This window comes from Bidens hawaiensis, unplaced genomic scaffold (assembly GCF_021521415.1).
Source record: "Bidens hawaiensis isolate Kalapana, Puna unplaced genomic scaffold, B.hawaiensis_p1.1 tig00044063_1, whole genome shotgun sequence".
In the NCBI taxonomy this organism is placed as follows: domain Eukaryota; kingdom Viridiplantae; phylum Streptophyta; class Magnoliopsida; order Asterales; family Asteraceae; genus Bidens; species Bidens hawaiensis.
Window position 1 is genome coordinate 117136 of NW_027497807.1, and position 22633 is coordinate 139768.

General features: G+C 35.5%; 3 protein-coding genes, 1 long non-coding RNA gene and 2 pseudogenes across 5 annotated transcripts; 4 read left to right on the top strand and 2 right to left on the bottom strand.

Annotated features, from left to right (window-relative positions):
* Window positions 1–991: 991 nt before the first annotated feature.
* LOC143594686 (protein REVEILLE 6-like) lies at window positions 992–4558 on the top strand. The gene is made up of 9 exons (XM_077073935.1): window positions 992–1140; window positions 2301–2358; window positions 2525–2648; window positions 2727–2906; window positions 3025–3147; window positions 3270–3379; window positions 3463–3522; window positions 3729–3833; window positions 4508–4558. The coding sequence occupies exons 1-9, from the start codon at window positions 992–994 to the stop codon at window positions 4556–4558; spliced, it is 960 nt and encodes a 319-aa protein (XP_076930050.1).
* A 476-nt stretch (window positions 4559–5034) lies between these two features.
* On the bottom strand, window positions 5035–8201 carry LOC143594696 (heat shock protein 83-like; annotated as a pseudogene). The gene is made up of 3 exons (XR_013146381.1): window positions 7945–8201; window positions 6741–7021; window positions 5035–6646 (listed from the first exon to the last, which is right to left on the bottom strand). The product of XR_013146381.1 is annotated as a heat shock protein 83-like (transcript).
* A 4329-nt stretch (window positions 8202–12530) lies between these two features.
* On the top strand, window positions 12531–14386 carry LOC143594687 (putative receptor-like protein kinase At2g30940). Its single transcript, XM_077073936.1, has 2 exons — window positions 12531–12982; window positions 14281–14386. The coding sequence occupies exons 1-2, from the start codon at window positions 12531–12533 to the stop codon at window positions 14384–14386; spliced, it is 558 nt and encodes a 185-aa protein (XP_076930051.1).
* A 510-nt stretch (window positions 14387–14896) lies between these two features.
* Window positions 14897–15774, top strand: LOC143594688 (putative serine/threonine-protein kinase At1g01540 pseudogene; annotated as a pseudogene).
* Window positions 15775–20014: 4240 nt separating this feature from the next.
* LOC143594677 (uncharacterized) lies at window positions 20015–21102 on the top strand. The gene is made up of 2 exons (XM_077073929.1): window positions 20015–20246; window positions 20400–21102. Exon 2 carries the CDS (start codon window positions 20412–20414, stop codon window positions 20994–20996), a length of 585 nt encoding a protein of 194 aa, XP_076930044.1. The 5' UTR covers window positions 20015–20246; window positions 20400–20411; the 3' UTR covers window positions 20997–21102.
* A 690-nt stretch (window positions 21103–21792) lies between these two features.
* Window positions 21793–22623, bottom strand: LOC143594678 (uncharacterized). The gene is made up of 3 exons (XR_013146379.1): window positions 22512–22623; window positions 22374–22441; window positions 21793–22260 (listed from the first exon to the last, which is right to left on the bottom strand). It is a non-coding gene; the product is annotated as an uncharacterized LOC143594678 (long non-coding RNA).
* Between the last annotated feature and the right edge of the window lie 10 nt (window positions 22624–22633).

Genomic DNA, 22633 nt, shown 5'->3' on the forward strand with positions numbered 1-22633 from the left:
TGTTGCTATATCAAATAGATAAATATTTATATTGTTGGAAAATGTAGTTGAAAGCATGATTATTTTACTAAAGATAGGCAATTGTATTTATATATGAGAAATATTTATATTGTTGGAAATCTAGTTGAAAAATGAAAGTATGATTTTTTTTACCATCTGTAAAGATAAATAATTTGTATCTATATATGGGATATCTAATTAGTGGTTTCTTATTCTCCTTAACAAGAGTTTCCTAATAAGTTATGATGTGTTAACAAGAGTTTCCTAACAAGTTATGATGTGTCTAATATGAAGCTAAGACAAATGAGATATAAATGTTTGAACTACTAAGTTTGATATGAAATATGAAAGAAGAAATAAAGAATACATAAAATAATGTGATTTAGCTAATACGATTTTGAAGATGCGGAGTGTTTGCTTGTTCAAGACTATTATGATATTTAACACCACCGAAGCTGGGGTTCAAGAGGAACAACCCATGGGCGTTTTATGTAGTTAAAACTCGGGATTGGCATAAGGTCATTGAGGTAATCATGACCACGGAAAAATAATACATCATTTATTAATCATTTAGAAAGAAGTATTTAATCAAATTCAATACTCTTTTCTTTTTTGCTTGCTTTCTCAAATGTATTGAGTTTTATTAAGTATGGGTTCAACGCTTAAAAATTTTAGAGCAAGTTAAACACCTATAATAAATACATGCCACATCCATCATAAAAAGTAAATTACTTCATCGTTGGGCATACACCCTATATAGTCAGGCGTGTCCATCCACTACACTAGTATGGTTGAACGAGGTTATATTAACTATGAAACTGTATATATGTATGTATACTTCAAGAAAATATAAATTTGGGTGTGTATATAATAATAATTTAAAGATTTCCATGTACGCAATTTATAAGTAGCGATGTCAGCCACTTATTATAAGTTAGAACGCGTATAGCAGCTCCAACTGCCTAAACTAAACACATGGTATCACTCATCCATGGCGATTCCAAATAACACCGGCTCTTTCTCCGACCTCAACGCCGATGATGCTGCTTCTAAGAAGATCAGGAAACCCTACACCATCACTAAGTCTCGCGAGAGCTGGTCCGATCCAGAACACGATAAGTTCCTAGAAGCACTCCAACTGTAAGTTCATATTGTTATGCTCTAACTCTAGGGTTTCATTTTCGTATACTTGTGTTAATATATTTGACTTGGAGAATTCAATTGCCTAATTAGGTCAAAAACTGAACTATAACCGGCAATTAAGTGAATCTGATTAATTCACTATTCGGTTTTGGTACTGATGGTGATGGTTAACCAACTTTAACTGAAACCGAACCGAACCGAGCTGAACCTTGTTTGTGTTTTTTATATATTTATTTCCATTTTTGTACATCCGTTTCTACTTTCTAGCTTGGAACATTTATGTTTATGCTGCAATTATAACATAGTTTGGAAGTTGGAATGGTATTTTTAAGCTTCTAAACTTCGTAATTGAGCTTGGAACATCACATAACCGAACCGTTGGAACAAAGAAAATATATGCATATCCGAACATAATCGAAACCAGACCGATAACCAACTGTTTGGTTATGGTCATGGGCGAAGCTTATGAGGGGGCAGGGCTGTCCTTGATCACCTCTGTTTTTTGCTTCATAGGGTAAATTTCCGCGATTTCTTTCGAAAATTTTTATAGGTATTGAGCCCGGTCACCCCTTAGTCACTTTGGTTACCCCTTTGACTTAGCCCAAGCTTCGCCACACTTATGGTTATGGATAAGCCCCCATAACCAAACCGACTTTGCAAACCCCTAAATTTCAGTACGCATGATACTTATATTTCCTGGTTAATCTGATTGCAGAATAAAGATTGTGTTTTAAATGAATATGTTTTTTTTATCATGTGTAACTTTGATGAACATCGTGCCTTACTGGAGTTCATGTGATTGTTGTAATCTCAGGTTTTTATGGTTTTCTGCATATTAATTGGATGATAACTGTGAGTAGAATGGATTGTTACCACTGTGATCATTGTTAAACCTGGACGGCCAAGTATATATATATTTTTGGATGAACTCATGGTATGATGGTAGGGTAGTTTAAGTTGTACTAAAGCTAGATACACGTTGCAGATGAGAATAAGATAATTGCATCCTAACAATGTCAATGACTGAGTTTTATTTCAGGTCCCTGATTTATTATTAGATATATATTTCCTACAATGATTAGCAACTCTAGTTAATAGATCTTAAAAGTTAACGAATACCTGATCGCCTGATTGTTATCTGACCGTTTGGTTGACAGATTTGACCGTGACTGGAAGAAAATTGAAGCTTTTATAGGATCAAAAACTGTTATCCAGGTACATGATGTGCAATTTATTCATTTATGCATTATTTTAAAAAATTTTTGTTAGAAAATTCGTTATCTAGAATAAAATGTACATGACCATGTCAACTGAGAAGCTTGGTGTTTTTATCTTGTAAAATAAGTAAGTATACGTGACAATTGGAAAACAACCATTGCAGATTCGTAGTCATGCACAAAAGTACTTTCTGAAGGTCCAAAAAAGTGGCACTAGCGAGCATCTTCCTCCCCCTCGTCCTAAAAGGAAGGCTGCTCACCCTTATCCACAAAAGGCTCCAAAAAACTGTCAGTTATACAAAATAATGACTGTCACCGGTTATAGTCTTAGATTCTTATACTTACTCGAGGTATAATATTTGGCAGTTCCAGCAGTTTTTCAAGTCACAACATCTTTTCAAAACTCAACTGCTGTTAGTGAGCCTGTATTCGTACAAGGTACAAATCCTTCTACACTGGTGAACCAATCTGTATCAGGTGCAGTAGCTGGTTGTTCCAGAATCCACAACCCCAAGGAGTTAAGTAGTTTATCCCAGATGGTCAAAGGTAAGGACTCCATATGGACTGCTATGCTTAATTAGTTAATTTACTGCGATGTCTTTTTCTTTTTATTTTCTTGTATTTGAATCTTGCTGTTTACTATCTTGACATTTGCACATTACAGATGATAGGGTATCCATAAGCCAACAAACAGATACCAACTGTTGCAGCAGTAATGAGAGTGCTTTTAAAACACAACCTGCAAGCGATATACATGAACAAAGAACACATGACCTTCAACTTAGAGGTAATTCTAATAATAGTGATGTTATTTACTATTTTGCTATTCAGATATGTATTTTATTTTGATGCAACATATTTTTAAAGTTGAATTCTTTCAAAATTTATTTTGTTTTTTTTATGCTGCAGTTCTGCCAGACTTTGCTCAAGTTTATGGTTTTATTGGCAGCGTCTTTGATCCCAATACAAGTGGCCACTTGCAGAAGCTCAAGAAGATGGACCCCATTGATGTTGAAACAGTATGTGCTACGCAACCTTCTCTCTTTGGTAACTTTTATGCATTGTCATGTATTTGGATTTCCTTTTAATCTGCTATCTTCAGGTACTGCTGCTAATGAGAAATCTCTCCATCAACTTGACTAGTCCTGCTTTTGAGGATCATGTAAGATTGCCTAACTTGATTTGACAACCTTATAATACATGGCACACACACACATGAAACCAGCATGTGTGCATGACATCTGTTGGTGATAATGTTTTACCAAATAATTCTTATTGTGGAATTTAAGTCATGGGAAATACTTGTGTTTGGATGTTGTTAAACCCCAATTTGGCCACTTCGTTTCTGATTATTAGTAATGCATGCAGAGACGTTTGTTATCGAACTGTGAGATTGAATCAGAGAAAGAGAACTCAGATGATGTGGTAGACACTCTTCTCGATTGTCAGCCTGAACAAGCGGGGTCACCTTGGGTAAGTAACAGTGCTCTCTCTTTCTCACACATATGCTGGTTTTCAAGTCGTTAAAATTTTGACCGTTCACATATGAATGGGTGGATTTGGGTTGTGCTTTATTTTTTTAAGGGTCAAATGGGTTAAATAGATGTTTTCTTAACTAAAATGAAACCTATCATATGGGTCGTCTGAAGTGTGGTTCCAATGCATTCGTGTTACAATTTTCTAATTCGTTCTATTCAGCAAGCTATTATATTATAGGTATTGTAGTCATATTTAGGGTGCAATTGTATACAGGTCCACAGACTCTATTTTCTCATTGTTGATTTCTTTAAACTCTTAAAAACTAAACTAAGAGAGTATTTTTTAGTCAACAAAAAAGTCTATTTTCTCAATTCTCTTGAATTAAACCCTCACTTTATAAAAGTTAACAAAACATGTCTTTCCGTACGTGATTTAAGTCCCTTAACTTCATAAAAAAGGGCCTCCTCTTAAATTTTATAAGTACAAGTGATGGCGTATTTTCAATATTTCTCTCGTGCCCATCATGTTAGTTATATATGCTAAATAATGTCTATCCGACCTGACACGTTTACTGAGATTCACCCTCGTTGATCTTTTATCCAATGCACGCACGGCCACCTAGAACGTAAATTTAGTTTGATTGAGTTGGACATGGTATGAAATGGCAGGACCTGAATGGAGCAAGCGGTGGGCGCCCGCAGCTATGCCCTTTAACTTAACCAAGGACTGTCCTAGACTTCTGCTATGATTTGTGGTATGTGTACACGGAAACTGTTTAATAGTGTAATAGAAATCTGATTGCGGAAATGTAACATGTAAAGGGTAGTTTTATGTATGTATATCTGAGTTGCTGTTTGTGTTGTAAAGCTATAAAATTGTGTGTATCCTTTGCCTTCTACACATGTCTCATACTATACTGCTCTTCTTTTCGTTGAAATTGGTAAATGCTGATTTTATGTGCAATAGGTGTCTCATGTTGTGCCAGTAGTGTGACACTCTTCAAAATTTAAAATAGTAACTGCATATATTAAGGTAACAATGGTTTTTTTTGTGTTCATATCATAATATATAAGCAAAACGCATCAGGAGGTAAAAAGACTTAATAAAGGGGTATCATATTGTCCATACGACAAAAGATAATATTCACTTGATACCAGACTCAGACAATTGATAACAAGTTCAAAAACAACAGAAAAAACACAGATCCATTTAACCACTTAAACAGACACAGAATATGACCAAAGCATAAACCATCTAATCCACCTCCTCCATCTTGCTTTCTTCACCACCTCTATCCTCCAAAGCAGGCATTTCAGCATCCTCCTCACCTTCTTCCTCATCAATGCTCAAACCCAACTTCAACATCCTGTGAATTCTACCTCCGAACGTGTTCGGATCCTCCAGACTGAACCCGGATGTCAGCAAAGCAGTCTCAAACAAAAGCAACACCAAATCCTTAACCGACTTATCGTTCTTATCGGCTTCAGCCCTCTTCCAGTCTTCCTGAGCTCCTCCATGATGGGGTTATCAGGGTTAATCTCCATTGTCTTCTTGCTTGACATGTAAGCCCCAATGCTACTGTCTCTGAGCGCCTGCGCCTTCATGATCCTCTCCATGTTAGCCGTCCATCCGTACTCCCCGGTCACCAAACAGCAAGGCGAGTCCACGATCCGGTCAGAAACGACCACTTTCTCAACCTTGTCACCCAATATGTCGTTGATCGTCTTGCATAGATTCTCGAACGACTTCTTCTTTTCCTCCCTCTTCTTTTTCTCCTCCTCGGTTTCGTCTTCAAGCTTCAATCCCTCCTTTGTTGCAGACACAAGCTTCTTCCCATCATACTCCGCCCAACCGCATACTCATCAATCGCGTCCACCATGAACAACACTTCATAGCCTTTCTTCTTCAGTCTCTCCAAGAATGGAGAGTTCTCCACCGCCCTTTTGCTTTCACCGGTGATGTAGTAAATGTCTTTCTGACCTTCTTTCATTCGGGTCACATAGTCCTTCAAGCTGGTTAACTCATCACCGCTCTTCGTTGAGTGATACCGAAGCAGATCAGCCAGCTTGGCCCTGTTCTGGCTGTCTTCATGGATACCCAATTTCAGATTCTTAGAGAAGGCTTCATAGAATTTGTTGTAATCGTCTTTGTTCTCAGCGATCTCGTTAAACATCTCAATGCATTTCTTCACAAGATTCTTTCTGATAACTTTAAGAATCTTGTTCTGTTGAAGCATTTCACGAGAGATATTAAGCGGCAAGTCATCAGAGTCCACCACACCCTTCACGAACCCGAGGTACTCTGGGATCAGCTCTTCACAGTTGTCCATGATGAACACCCTCCTGACATACAACTTGATGTTGTTCATCTTCTTACGGGTGTCAAACAGATCAAACGGAGCCCGTTTAGGCACAAACAGAATTGCTTTAAGCTCCAGTTGGCCCTCAACAGAGAAGTGTTTTGACAGCCAGATGATCCTCCCAGTCACTGGTCAAGCTCTTGTAGAAAGATGCATATTCCTCCTTGGTGATATCTTCTGGTTTGCGAAGCCAGATCGGTTTCTGTTTGTTGATAAGCTCCCATTCGTGCGACACCTCCTTGATCTTCTTCTTCTTGCCCTTCTCTTTCTCTTTATCTTCGTCAACTTCCTCAATGTCGCCTTCCTCTTCCTTTTTAACCTCCTCATCTTCATCGTCAGTGATCTCTTTCTCAGTTGTTTTCTCAGTCCATAGGTAGATCGGATAACTGATGAACTCGGAATGCTTCTTCACAAGATCCTTAATTCTCCTTTCTTCCAAGTACTCCATCTGCAATATTCAAATCAAACAACAGTTATAACAGATTCCATATATCCATAAACACGGACCGATGAACGAAAATGTCGATGAAGCACATAATTACCTGATCCTCTTTGAGGAAGAGTGTGATCTTGGTTCCTCTACCAAGTGGCTCACCATTAACATCTCTAGTAACCGTGAATGAACCACCAGCTTGAGACTCCCAAATGTATTGCTCATCATCATTGTGTTTTGTGGTAACAATGACCTTCTCAGCAACTAGGTATGCAGAGTAGAAACCTACACCAAACTGCCCAATCATGCTCACATCAGCCCCTGCCTGAAGCGCCTCCATGAATTCCTTCGTCCCAGATCTCGCAATTGTCCCCAAATTGTTCACCAAATCTACATAATCACAACAACATTATGTTAGACCTACCGCTCGATTCTAATCGGTTTCGTCTTCTAATGTCTTAGTTTCACACTATCAATCAAACACCAGAGGCATACACTAACAATTCAAAGCCTAAACTGTAGATCATCTTCAAATGCACCTTATCTATATTATATTAACTCTAATGATTGATCCATCTATTTGCCTAATTACATTTAGCAAACCACAACTTAAACAAAGCTTGTTAACGAAATTAAGAGGTAGAATATGCACATTCTTCAGTGAACAAAGAATTCATGCTAATCAATAACATTTTTATCAATAACATTTTTATTTTAATATAGCTCAAGTATAATTCGTGCTCACGAGTCGAGCCAGGGTGGGTTCGAGCTTAAACTCAAAATTACACGATGCAGCTCAGCTAGGCTTTAGCTCAATTTTGAAGTTAAACGAGCCTAAGATTGAGCCAACGAGCAGAGCCGAGCTTGAGACGAGTTTGGTTTAGTTACAAAATTGAGTCAACTCAGCGCAGGGTGAGTGTTTCAAATCAAGTTTTTTTTGGCTAATTTTGTTTTATTCGAGCTTTTATCGAGCAAGCCACGAGCCCGAGCAACAGCATGTGTCTACAATATCATTAGTTCATTACTTATAATTATTCTAATACCAAATGCACATAAGCACATTGTACTTTGTTCACACTAACAATTTAAACGGAATCTCACAACGAATTTAAGAAATAAATAGCAATTATTCAAATACCTAACCGCATAACTAACAATTAGAAAGCCTAAATTGCAGTTCGTCATCAAATCGATAGAATGACGAAATATTATTATTTACGTAAAATAATAAATGTACTAAATCAAATGCATGCTAAATAAACAATAGATCGAGTAAACGAGACATAAAATTGAATAGAATAACATTTACACACCTGCTTTGGTCATTCCAACACCGCTATCAATAATCGACAACGTCTTATTGACCTTATCCGGAACAAGCCGGATAAAGAGCTCCGGTTGAGCATCTAACTTGCTCTTATCCGTCAAGCTCTCGAACCGGATCTTATCCAAGGCATCGGACGAGTTGCTAATAAGCTCCCGAAGGAAGATCTCCTTGTTGCTGTAGAACGTGTTGATGATCAGACTCAGCAGCTGGTTGATCTCAGCCGAATGTCTCTGCGTCCGCCATTGAAACTAATAAGTTGTTGTGAGTAGACGAGAGATTGTTAAGAGAGTGTGATTTGGAGTTTGTTATTATTGTTATGATTTTTTGTTGATTTGATGTGATGAAAATTGGGAGGGGTTTTATATTTATGGTGAGAAAGTTGGTGTTTATTTGTTATGTTTCTAGGGGGTTCTACGAGGCTAGAGGTTTGGAGTGAGGTTCGGGGGTGTTCTGGATGCTTCCATACCTCTCTTGAGCTGTTTCTACTTTCTACTTGTTGCTTATGATTTCTAGGCTCTCCTCACGGGGTTTTACAATATTATATTTGGAAATTTTCAAAAATAAGCATTTATAACAAATTTTAAGTTTTAGGTGTTATTTGTAAGAAATTCCAGAAATAATTATTAACCTATTATAAACTAGACGAGTAGTTTGTAGAACCAATTAGAACTTGTCACGTATCATTAAACTAACTGTATCGAGCACGTTCACTAATCATTACTCGTCACAACTAAATAAGTTTCATGCCTCGTAACCAATGCCCACGAGTAATTCATACGTCCTTTAGTCGCGACGACTAGTTTACGCCCGGATTACATTCCCTACACGAGTAGTTTATTAGTAGTAACTTGTCGCGACTAGTTTAACCTTCTAATCTACTCGTCGCGACTAAATGATTTATGAGTTACTCGTGTGCGTTGGTTACGAGACATGAAACTTATATAGTCACGACGAGTATGATTAGTGAACGTGCTCGTTACGATTAGTTTCACATGGCAAGTTCTAATTGATTTTTACAAACTACTCGCCACGAGCCCACGACTATTTTATAATATCTATTTTTAGAATTTTTTACAAATGATACCTAAAACTAGAAATTTGTTTTCATAAATGCTTATATTGAGAATTTTTCGTAAAAGGGAGTTTCTAAGTAATAAATAAAATAATTATTAAAATAGCTTATGAAATTTGTTAAATTGCCAAGTTTGAGCAAGAGAGATGGTGGCGCATGAGACTAGTCATGTTCAAAACGGTTTGGGACTAGGAACCGGAACCGGTTCCTAACCGGTTCCTATATTCAAAACCCCCTTTTAAACCGGTTCCAGGCTCGAACCGGTTAGGGAACCGAACCGGTTCTCTCACTCTCGGACCCCTAACATATCTAACCGGTTCTTACCGGTTCCTAACCCGGTTCCAACCGGTTACAGTGTAAAAATTTTTTTCCGTTTTTTAAACGTGCAGGCCCGGTTACTGATAGTGAAAATATCCCAAAAAATGGTGAAGACTGGGTTGAACTGTTTGTCACAGAAATGACAAGTGCCACCAGTATTGACGATGCTAGACTCCGTGCCAGGCGTGTACTTGAAAGTTTGGAGAAATCCATAACCGAACGTGCTGCTGGTGATGCAGCAGAAGCCCTTCAGAAGGTAAGTCCCCGAGAGTGTGTGTATGTGTGTGCACGCGCTATTCGCAGCTATCTTATTTGGTTGTTAATGTTATATTAATTTCAGGAAAATATAACCTTCAAGGGACAACTTGAAGTTCTTCTGAAGGAGAATGCAATACTGAAACGAGCTGTAGCCATTCAACATGAACATCAAAAGGAATATGATGAGCGGACTGTAGAAGTGCAGCAGTTGAAACAGTTATTATCTCAGCATCAATAGCAGTTGAGGACACTTCAGGTCTGCACTATAACTTCATTTTATGCTTTCATTATATAAACAAGATATACATGTATAGAGCTTAAGTTGACGTTGTCGGTATTTGCAGGTGAATAACTATGCATTGACGATGCATCTAAGACAAGCTCAGGGAAACAACTCAATTCCCGGACGGTTTCATCCGGATATCTTTTAGCGAAGAGGTACAAAAACGTGTTTCATTATTGGCGTGGTGGATAGATTTTCGTTATGAGTATTGTTTGTTTGAAAGAGATCTACATTTGCCAGCTTAATGGGAAAGTAGATTGTAATCTTTTATATCTTCTATACACCGATTGATTGATGTTTTCGTTAAGTTAAAGAGTATAAGAACTTGGTTTCATAGTTGGAAATAATTCAACTTCTGCTTTCTTTTCTTGCCCCTATTATTAATCATGATCATGAAACCGAATGGCGGAATTTCATTTAGTTTTGAGAATTGTAATGCGAGTTCAATTCAATTGTTTGGAACTGAACCAGAAACATAGCGATAGCTTGCAAGCACTTAGGAACCGGTTCCGGATGGTTCGGTTCCAGAACCGGTTCCGGTTCGGTTCCGGTTCCTACCCGCCCCCACTCAGAAATGCAAGAACCGGTCACGGATCATCGGGTTGAATCAGATAGGGTCCGGTTCCTAAAAAAACGGGTAGGAACCGGTTCGGGTCCACCGGTTCGGTTCCAGGAACCGGTTTCGTTGAACATCTCTACATGAGACGATGCCACAGAAGTTCAAGGCTAGTGCATGAGATTAAGATTACTCGTCGCCGACTAGTATTGACGCTAGAATTGATGCGTTGCGTCATATGACGTAAGAGAAAGAAAATAATGATATAAGAGGTAGGGAAGGCCCCAAGGGGGGGGGGACGTGTGGGCGTCCAGCTAGTCGGCTAGGGGCACGAACATTTTAAAAAATTCTGATATTATATATATAATATATATATTTAAAATAACCAAACTTTTATAAGTCTACTATTTTATAATATCCAAACACTTTATAGTTTATTTGGTATGTCATAAACTCATTCTAATATCATGATTTTACTAATTGTTATGTTTATTACTATAACTTTAATTGTCGTTTAAAAGAATAGCTTATATTATTTAGTTTATGAAGACTTAAAAGGCATATTTTTCTAGTTCGGCCGGGGTACGTAAATTCTTAGGGCCGGCCTTGACAGGAGGTATAGTGGTGTGTGCCGAAGATTTTAACACATGAGCAAAAGTCAAGACTATTTTGATGATTAAAAATATCATGCAACTTATATAATTTTTTTTTTTTTATCAATTAGGACGATTTTGGTGATTTTCCTTTCTTAAAAGGTACTATACACAACTAAAGATTAAAGTGTGTTCAAAGTTTTACTATGATAGTAATAGAGTTTGAAGGTCAAATATTTCGGAAACTAAACTTATATATGCTACTAAATCCAAAGTTTAAGCATCATACTCCTAGAAAGTTTATGATATTAATTTTTCAACAATAACAAATACACCTTACCGCTCTTTATGCAGAGATTGAATACAAATAAAAAATACCTATAATTAATGACTAACATATCTCTAAACATATTTAAACAAATACAAATATATTATGCTATCGAAAATCTTGTTTTTCCCACTCAACTTTACATTACTAAACACTATGTACAGTAGAAACTCTATAAAATAATACATTTAGGATCAGCAAAATTTATTAATTAAAAGAGTTATTAATTAATTGATAAATTAATAATTATTAATTTATATATTAATTAATATTTTATTAATTTATAGTATAATGTTCTGACTCACCCAGAAGAAAATGTAGTTGCACAGTTGTTGACTGATGAAGAAATTATTGAAAGCGTTATTGGAATTAATAAAGATGATATCGATGAAGAAGATAATGAAAGTTTTACAATGGAGCCCCCTTCGCGAAACGAAGCAATTAAAGCGGCAATTATATTGAACAATTTCTTGTTGAGCTATGAGAAAACAACACCAGAAGTTCTTACCATGCTAAGGAAAATTAGAGACGAGATTCAAGGGGAAATTGATTTCAACAAAACACAAAAGACAATTGAGTCATTTTTTAAGAAACCTTCATAAATCATTCATGTAATATGCTATATATAAGGAATTATTAATTTATATTTTATATGGGGTCTAAAGAAATTATCAAAAATGTATTATCTTATAATTTTAGCAAATTATTGATTTAGCACCCGATCCCCGAGTCGGGACCGGAAAAAATATTATCTTAGAGAGTTTATTAAATAATCGAGTATTAATTTATCGAGTATCTACTGTAACTTTCTCCAAAAATTAAATGCAAAAGCAGGCTACAAAAAGGAATCCCAAACACCCCCTAAAAACGCACCGACACTTTAATAATAGATTTTGTGTAGTTTGAGTTACTTTTCTAATATTTGTATAAGGGCATTTTGGCCATTCACTAAAAGTTTCAACCAAGTTTACACAATCCATGACTCTATGTTACAAGCTACAGCTCTCCAAAGTATTGTATTAATCTAATAAAATAGATAATATAGATATCCCTTGTTTCACGTCGCCTAAGGTGGTGAAGTTGTTACCTCCATCACTTATTTCAAACACCACCACAATAATTAAATGCTATAAAGTATAAACCCTAATTACTCCACCAATGTCAATGGATATATCATCACTTACTCACCTCCTCTCCACTCCAACTAGCTTCTTTGGCCTCAAACTATGGATCACAATCACACTTATCTTCATTGGCTTATTACTACTCACCATTCTCATCATTCTTCGCATCTTCTTCTATACTCGCCGCCGCAAAAACCTATATAGAAGCAATGACAAAAAGTGTTTGCCACGACCCGAATGCGACATTCAAAGAGGTTTTAGTTACTCCGGTCGGAGTAGTTGGTTAGCAAGTGGAAGTGGCATGCATGCGGTGGACATGCAAGGCGGTGCGGGGCGGTGCAAGAGTTTTAGTGCAAGGGAGCTTCATTTAGCGACGGATGGATTTAGCCAAGGGTATATGATTAGTGGCGGTGAAGGTGATCATGGAGAGGTTTATCGTGGGATTTTGTTGGATGGTGAAAGAGTTATAGTGAAGAAGTTTATAAGCAGGAGGTGTAGATTTTATGGTTTTAATGCATTTAACTTTTTATTTTTATTTTTCATTTTTGGATTTTATTCGGTTAACTATAATGTAAAACAATAAGAGAAAATTAGGGGTGTAAACGAGCCGAGCCCGAGCTCGTTTAACTTACATAGAGCCGAGCTCATTTCAAGCTCGGCTCATGAGCGGATTTTGAAGCTCGGGCTCGGCTCGTTTATTATTTATCAATTATTTTTTATATAATTATAATTAATTTTATATATTTTTTCTATTATAATTTTATGTATAAAATAATATATACTATTTAGAGGGTGTTTGGGATTGAGTTTGGAAAATGCTTATTGGCTTATTGGCTTCTTAAAGAAGCCAATAAGCAAAAAAGGTGTTTGGCAAATGTAAAAGCCCCTTTTGTTTTGGCTTGAAAAAACACTTTTCCAAAAGCCTCAATTTGGGCTTTTCAAAAATGCTTTTGGCTTTTTGATTGGATTTTTACTAATTTACCCACCATTTACCCTTGTTAATCATTTTATGTAAATAAGCTAAGCCAAACGATTTTTAAAAAGTACTTATGGCTTTTCCAACCACATAAGCTAATCCGAACACTTTTTTAAAAAGCCAGAAGCCAATAAACATTTTTGACAAAAAGCACTTTTAGAGTTAAATAAGCAATCCCAAACACCCTCTTAGTTATTTTTATTTATTTTTTCATAACATTATATATATTAATTAATAATTATTATATATATATATATATTAAAAAAAATTATATAAATGACAGGCTCGTTTAGGCTCGCGAGCCGGCTCGAGCTCGATAAGTGAAGCTCGGGCTCGTTTATTAAAGGAGCTTATTTAATAAACGACTAGATCAAGCTTTTTAATAAGCCGATCTCGAGTAGCTCGCGAACAGCTCGGCTCATTTGCACCTCTAGGGAAAATCATCAAAATGGTCATCTTCGGTCTATTTTGACCAAAGAGTTTAACAAAATAGCATTTAACTGTTAAAAATTCTAATCACCATCAGATTTCAACCGGCTCTTCCATTCTCTTTCGCCCGAAGGAAATCTATTTCATGGTGTGCCAAGTGGAAGCTTCTAAAACATGTTAACTAAAAAAAATAAATGATATTTTTGTAAAATAAGAAAGTCAAAGGATAACTTGTTAATTTTATGAGTCAAAGTGACCATTTTGGTGATTTTCCCAAATAATAATCGAAAATTTCAAAAATATGTATGGTTAACTTGTATTTTGAATGAAAATAAAAGAAGTTTTACCAACTAAATGGTTGTTTATTTTATTGTTTTATCAATAGTGAAAATGTTGATGAATTTATTAAAGAAGTTGAAGCCATTTGGTGCATTAGACACAGGAATTTGGTGAAACTACTTGGATACTCTATTGAAGGAGACAAAAGGTGATGCTTATATTTTTATAGTTTCTACCCTTAATTTATATGGGTTTCTATTGAAGACAAAAATTTGCTACAATCATACATACATTTAAATTAACTAATTAAGCAACAAAAAGTGTTACTAACAAGTTGTAACATTGTGAAATATAGGATGCTTGTGTATGATTACATAGACAATGGCAATCTACACCAATGGCTTCATGGTTGCAAATCAAGAACTAGTCCTCTAACTTGGGATATTCGGATGAACATTATACTCGGAATCGGAAAAGGGTAACAATATTATGTTTTTTCTCTATGAACCATGACCAGGCCCCTATGGGAAATCAAAATATGTTAGTTATAATCGGTTTCTTGTAGGTTGGTGTACCTACATGAGGATAGTGAACCGATCGTTGTACATCAACATTTGAAGTCTAGTAGTATACTCTTAGATCGCCAATGGAATCCTAGGATATCAGATGTTGGTATCACAAAGCTCATTCAACCTCAATCTATAGCTCATTCTCTAACAGGAATGTCGGGGTTAGTTTGTTGTATCGTTTGATCTTTGATTGGTACAGTATTATTTGTTATATAAAACATATCTTGGAGTTGATATGTTCGTCTTTCTCTGATTTGACACCATTAGAAAACTTGGTATGTGTGATTGTCATTGTGGTTGCATATAACCAGTTGTAACCGATTTCCAACCGAAATTTTAGTAAAAAAATTGCCAGTGACAAAATCAAAATTGCGACTGTTTGCAACCGATGAATAGTTTGCAAGGTCTTTAAACCTGCAATATGTGACTAGCGATTTCCCCTTTTTGTACTCGAATTGAAACAGTAAAATTGTGCAAGCAAAATTGGTGCAACCATTATTTTGCGGTTATATGTCACTTAATATGCAATTCTCTTTTGTTCGCAAAAGTATGGTATGATATATGTGATTCAATCTTTTTACAGTTACATTGATCCAGCATATATCTTTGCAACTCATTTTAAAGAGAACAATGATATGTATAGCTTTGGAGTTGTCATAATGGAGATTTTAACGGGTAAAATGCCGGTGGAAATTGTAGAGTTCGGTAAAAAGGTTAGGTTTTCCACCTTTTCTTGCGTATTATTGTTTTTGGAATGTTCAAAAGCATGTATGATTGACTGAGATGATATTTGTAATACATAGGAGTACTTGGTTGAGTGGGTTAAATCCAAGATTTGTGAAAAAAATTTGGGTGAAATAGTGGACACAAATCTACAAGTACCATCATCAAAGGAGTTCAAAAGGATCCTATTGATTGCTCTTCGATGTGTCGATCCAGAGGTCGAAAATAGACCTACATTTGGAGATGTTATTCATATGCTTCAACCGCGTGACTTGCTTCTTGATGATGCAAGTCACACTTCATTGTAACTAAATTTCCTAATAGGTAACATGCATGCTAGAGTTAAATATATAGTGAGCATCTTGTTCATAATGTTTATATTTTCATGCAGTATTCTACAATCGATACATAATAGATAATACATCAATGCCGTCGATTACATTACCTCTTCCTCAAGGTATCAGTTTTTGCGATATCTATATGTATGTATAATTCGAAACTTACCATGTGTTTTCAATTCATAATTTTCAAAAGTTTCCTCTCCACTTATTGATTTACTATTTTCATGATACCAAATGTTTCATGTCTGATTGTAAATGTCCAAATGACAATTGTATGCCATCTCAACTATTTGTATTTAAAATATCAAGATATGTTGAGAATCAGTGTTTATGTATCTAAAGTGAGGAAATTGAAATAATTTATGTGGTTGGTGATTATATTTGCCTATTTGGTATACATTGTAGTTGACTTGAATCAATTTTTTTACATGGATGTGGAATACGTAATGGTTCATTTACACGTTAAATCTTTCTTAATCCGACATTGAGGGTTGCAATCACTACGGTAGCACATGGATGATGGATAACATAAAAATAACAGACCATGAATCCGCTATGTGAAATCACATTTAAATCATCAAGTTAAATACAATTTAGATGATTTTAGTTAGTTCCAACATCTATAGTTCTGGACTTCTGGTGCTTATGAGACTATACTCTTGTGCATCGATTCAATTCGTTCAAAACTTATAATGTGATTTGATATTGGTGCATTGACTAACATTTTAAAACATTTTCAGGTTAAAACAAGTCTTTTTTTTACAAATCAAAGCAGATCGGGGTTGAAGTGCATAGTACATACAAGATGATAAGTAGTGGAAGAGAAAAATAGCTTGTGTATGTATCATCACGTTTTCAAAAATTATTATTAAATATATTAAGCAGTTCTAGCGTATTAATTGGTTCTAGTCTTATGGATGAACTCTTACGTATTCTTAATTCGTTTACTAAATACACAAAATGTTGTGATCATACATATTGGGCCAATACTACGGCCTTTTAACTTGGGCTCGTAGGCCCAATTGTAAAACCGAAACTGGAATTGTGTATTTGGGCCACTAAAAAAGGTCACATGTTGTCATGTTCTATCTTGTTTAGAATTAATATAATAATATTCAATGAAATACAAATTCGTGTGTTATTTTATGTTTTAGTCTCTGAATTTTAGGTGTTTACGTAATTCGGACTATATATATGTTGTGTTTGTATAGTTTAATTGAACTTTACGATATAATTTTGTTAAGCATTGAAGAAAAATATTCGCCTCATGTTTGCAACCATACAGATATTCAAGTCACTCTTCATATTATGAATTATTTAAAATCATTTTAATGCAATTCACAATCATATTTTTGTGTTCCCGTTACACGATATTCTGGATTCATATAGATTCGTTCCGATTCACTCAAGAGTTACAAAGGTTTTCCACTTTGTGTTACCTCTATTTGGAGTATTTGGAAAAAGAAAAAAAGATAATTTACGAGGGGAAATCGGTAAATTTGAGTAAAGTGGCGGGTGAAGCAAAAACTTTGAGTTTTCTTTGGCTCCGTAATTGATCGAAGTGGCTGGGTTTATATTGGTGGTTTTATTTTTGCTGTAGGTGTTTGTTATAAAAAGATTGTTTTGTGTGGGGTCTTGCGGAGTTGCGGGTGCCAGCTTCTTGTTGGCCTCGTGGGCTCGTTTTAATAAATTGCCTTTTTTGTTAGTTGTTAAAAAAAATTTGTTAGTCATGTCTAGAGAATAATATTAGACGTTTATTTCACCAACAATTAGATCAAGTTTAATATAAATAATTAGAATACATAGTGTAGGGAACTATAGAAGAGTTATGATATAGTTATTACATAGCCTGTCTTAGAATTATTTAAACATATCTCAAACTAGGATAACATATATTTAAAAAGTGGTCCGACCCGGACCATACGTTTTCCATTATCCCATCCTTTGACGTGTATGCTTACGACTTACCCATCATTTTCACCTTCTTTATATGGTTTTGTCTATTAGTCTTACAAGCATTTAATACTTTTCCATACTGATTAAATAAAATTAACCACTCACTACTTGAGATTGTCTATTAGTCTTACAAGTATTTAATATTTTTCTAGTATAAATCAATAAATTTCTTTCAAATTCAATTCCAAGCATGCTTTTATATTTATATTTTATATCTATTATAGAGTAATTACGGTTTTTGTTCTTGTGTTTATCCAAATCTACAGTTTTAGTCCAATAGTTGCGAATTTACATTTTTTGTTAATGTGGTTTCAATTCATTTGCAATTAAACCCGAACCCACTAACCCATTAAGTCTGCCTAGTTATGTCCATTAGCGTGGCTTACGCTGTGCGGGAGGGGGGGGGGGGGGGGATTTTTTTCATTATACTCCCAAAATAAACCCCAATGAGCCCTAATTAGAAAACCTCGGTTATTCTTTTTCAATTTGTTTTGTTCAATACACCTGCTTCCAAACCCTAGACGAACAAATAAACCACGATTCCAAACCCTATACAATGAACATAACCATGCAGATTTAATGAGGTTAGTAGGTCCAGGTTTAATTGCAAATAAAATAAAATTATAAAATCTCAAAACTCAAATTTAAAACTATTTGACTAAACCTGTATATTTTGAAAAACCATATGGAATCAAAAACGACAGTTTACTCTTTATTATACATACAGTACACATTTGTCTCTTATCACATCCAAGTATAATCCAACCAAATTATTATTATTATTATTATTGAGTGGATGTAGCCAAAATCTTGACTAGTATTAAACCTTGACTTTAACAAAACAAGAATCCGTGATCCGGTCTAAGCCGTTAATCTCACCCACATCCAACGGCCAATAACCCGCCCAATTCACCCTTTTACCCTCCAAATTATCGATCTCTTGATCATGTGATGGTGTCTATAATAATAATAATATAACACAATCCACTTTGCTCAGGAATCATCTGCAGATCCAACTATCCACAATCATCTTACAAGGTTTGATTTTTATTATTTTTATTTATTTACCCAATTCAATTTCATTATTTTTTATCAGATCGTATGTTTACAACTGGGTATGATTTGATTTTAATTAGTTTAGTTATGGGTTCAATTTTGGATCTTGATTTACTGGATCGATGATTTATTGGTTGTGTAATTGATTTGATTTGAATTGTATTGGTCTTGATCGGTTGATTATTAATGATTAGTTTCTTAGCTGTATTTATGTTAATCCAAATCTAATTAATTGGATCTTAATTAATCCAAATTATAATCATAATCACTTAGCTGGAAGTTCGTGTATGTTCGTTTGTTTATGTTAGTTCATTTAATAAGGGAACAAGGAATTTCGTTTGATTAACTGAATGAACGAGCACGAACATAGGCAATGTTTGTTCATTAAAGGTTTTTAATACTTTTTAATGGCTTTTCTAATCTTATCATATAGATTTAAGCAAATTTATTAAATAAAAAAATGTATGAGAATTATGTGATCAGTTTATATGTAAAATTAGCTTATGAATATGAATGTTCTGAATATTATTAGTTTCTCAGTTGTAGGTTTGGATTGAGATTTTTTTTTTTTTATCTAAATAATCCAAGTTATATTCATAATCACTTTTAGGTAGGCGGTGAACGGTTCGGCGGGAGCTTCGTTTACGTTCGTTCCTTTAATAAAGGAACGGACTTGAACAACGTAATTTGTTCGTTTAACTAAATGAACGAGCACGAACAGAGGCTATGTTCGCTCAACTTTTGTTTGTGTTTTTATGTCTGTTCATTAAAGGTTTTTAATATTTTAATGATTTTTCTAATCTTTATCATATGGATTTAAGCATATTTATTAACACAACAAAACAAAAAATAAATAAAATATATGAGAATTATGTGATCAGTTTATATGTAAAATTAACATATGTATATGAATATTAGAAAAAAACACCAACGCAAATTTGGTAGCCGGAACGAACTGTTGACACTGATCGTTCTCGATTAACCAAATCAAATATTGTTTGTGTTGATTTGTGTTAGTTCGTTTCTGTTCACGAACAAGTTCACTTTTTTAATTAACGAGCATGAACAAGAAGTTTTATTCGGTTAGGTGCTCGTGAACCGTTCACTTGCTGGGTTTGGTTCGATTAGAAGCCTACTTTTAGGGCATCTTACAAATTATGTGAGTGTTCATGTTAGTGTGGTATACTTTATTATTTCATACTTAAAATTGTTGATTTGATTTCCTTTCAGGTGAGTGTGCCATGTGAATATAAACACGAACAAGATTCGCCATTCGATTACTATTTATTTGATTTGTGCTACACAAAGGCTGAGGGAAATTAAGACAAAATGGTGCAACGGGGCGGTTTAGCGGGTGCTCAACTTTCATTAACAGTTACACTATCTCCGGTTCTTTCCGTTTGGGAATGTATTATTCGTAAAAAGAGGTATTCGTTCAGACCCGAGTGGTTGTAGGAGCAGGGGAAATAGTGATCTTTGCATTAATAAAGAAAACAATTATACTTCATAGTGATGATTTATACTTTTTAGAGAGAACTTTATTTTTAAGTAATTAAAGAAAGGTTTAGTCTTTTATATAGAGTTTAGATAAAATGGAGTGTGGTAAAGCACCATCTAGTGTTAGGAAAGTTAAGAAGAAGCAAGAAAAGGACGAATTGGATCGTATCAAACAAGCCGAGAAGAAAAAAAGGCGTTTAGAGAAAGCCCTTGCAGCGTCCGCAGCCATAATATCTGAGCTAGAGAAGAAGAATCAAAAGAAGAAAGAAGAACAACAAAGGCTGGATGACGAGTGTGCAGCCATAGCCGAGGCGGTTGCTTTGCAGGTCCTGATTGGTGAAGAATCAGACAAGTCATGCGTTCAAGCCATGAAAGAAGAATGGTATCCATGGGGATATTGTGACAGTAACTTTGACCTGTTTGTGGGCGACGGTCGTGCTAGAACGACAGCTACGGTTATTCCACACTCTTGTCAACTTCCCGTGAGTACAAATGGAGATACAGGTCGGGTTTGTGTAGGATCCGGATACCAGTGGAACGGGTACAGGTATTTCTCGAGTGATGTTCATGCACCGTATGTTATGGAGAGAGACTGGGAAGCTGCGGAAGCCATTTCTTCACTCCAGATTGCAGATGATGGTGTGAACGCCTTTGTTTTCAATAGAATGATGAGAGGGTGAAACGCGTCTTCAAGTGTTATGTTTGATGCAATGTTGATTTGCTTGGTGTGTATTTACAAAAATCTTGATGAATCATTTGTTCTTGTTTCTTAAATTTATCTTTTGTTAGTGAGAAATCGGATACTGGTACTAAAGTTTGGTTTTATTAAATAACAAAGTCCGGAGTTGATGTTTGATGTGTGATGTTGCCTTCTGGTGTTGATATATTGTGCATCTTTTTTTTATTTCTTCTATTAAATTAGTTATTGAATAGAGTAGCTGTATATTATCATAACAAGAATATACAATTATAACCTTATTATACACAATCAATATTCAATATGCAATTATCTTTTTTTATACAAGTTTTTTAACAGTAATGTAAGTGTGCAAGTAATTACATATGGGATAAGTTTCTTTCTATAGGAATTTAGGCTCACAGGAATCATGCATCTGTAACATGTGAGCATGGTAAGAAGTTGTGGTTCATGTTCTTGGTTTCAGAAAACATGAGACGCTTCGAGGTATTTAAGCTCCCAGATGTTTTTAAGTACAGAAAGCCAAGGCATGAGGCGAGAGCCTCACAACTTACACTACTTGGCTGTTTTTACATATTAGCCTCCAGCAGAACCCAAGTCTAACTGAGACGTCTGTGCGCCTTGCGGATCAGCCACACCTTTTTAAACCAAGTTCATGTTATGAAACCAAATATGCACCTTCAAAGTTTCTCAAGCACAATGTGAAACTTGTTTCATGAATAGACTACAAATAGCATATTATGTACCAGTATATATGCATTTGATAAATAATGAAAAATCTAAAGTTTTAGTTACCCAAGAAAATAGAGAAGAGAATGACAAAATACAGTCGATTTAGTTCAAACAAACTTTGTGCAAGAATGGAAAAACCATGACAAATCCACAAACGAATAACACAGAAGGTTTACCCTGTGCCTATAAAACTAGTACACAAACAGGCTGCACGACACGTCTTACATCTCATGTGACCTCAGAGTTTCTGTTTCATACTCTTGTCTTTGCTGCTGTGGTTTCTGAACTTGGTTGTCTACATTTTCAATTGTAGTACTACTTGATGGTTTTGCTCCAGCAGACACGAGGCTTTTAAACCAAGCGGGTTGTTGGAATCTAGGGCCGTTTCTGTTCGTACCGCCAGGGGAATCTGGAGATCCCGGGGCGGTATTGTTGGCATTGTTTGAACCGATGCCTGCAAGAAACCGATATGCCACTTTGCTAGCTGTCACAATCTCGGTTTTAGCTTGTCTGAACTATATTCATTGTAAAAAAATTAAAAAAAAGAAAGAAAAGTAAAGTTAAGTCGGCATAGAAACACTCAAAACACACAAACACAACGGTTACACAGTACAGAAATGATGCTCACCCGCATAGCTGTTGTTTCTGCTATTTCAACAGCAGTGTCACCAGCATTAGCAAACCTGTTCACCCAACCTGCAAGGTAGCGTCTCAGAATGAGGCTTTAAAAATGAATGCAGTTTTTGGAAGCAAGTGATAAACCAACCTGGAAGCTTAGGGACACCGAGGAGTTCACAGAACTCGTTGCAAAAGTGATTGCAATTTTTTGAAAGCAAGTCATAGCAGTTTCCAGGCCATTCTCTGCTAAGTTCCCTCAGGATCTGGTTT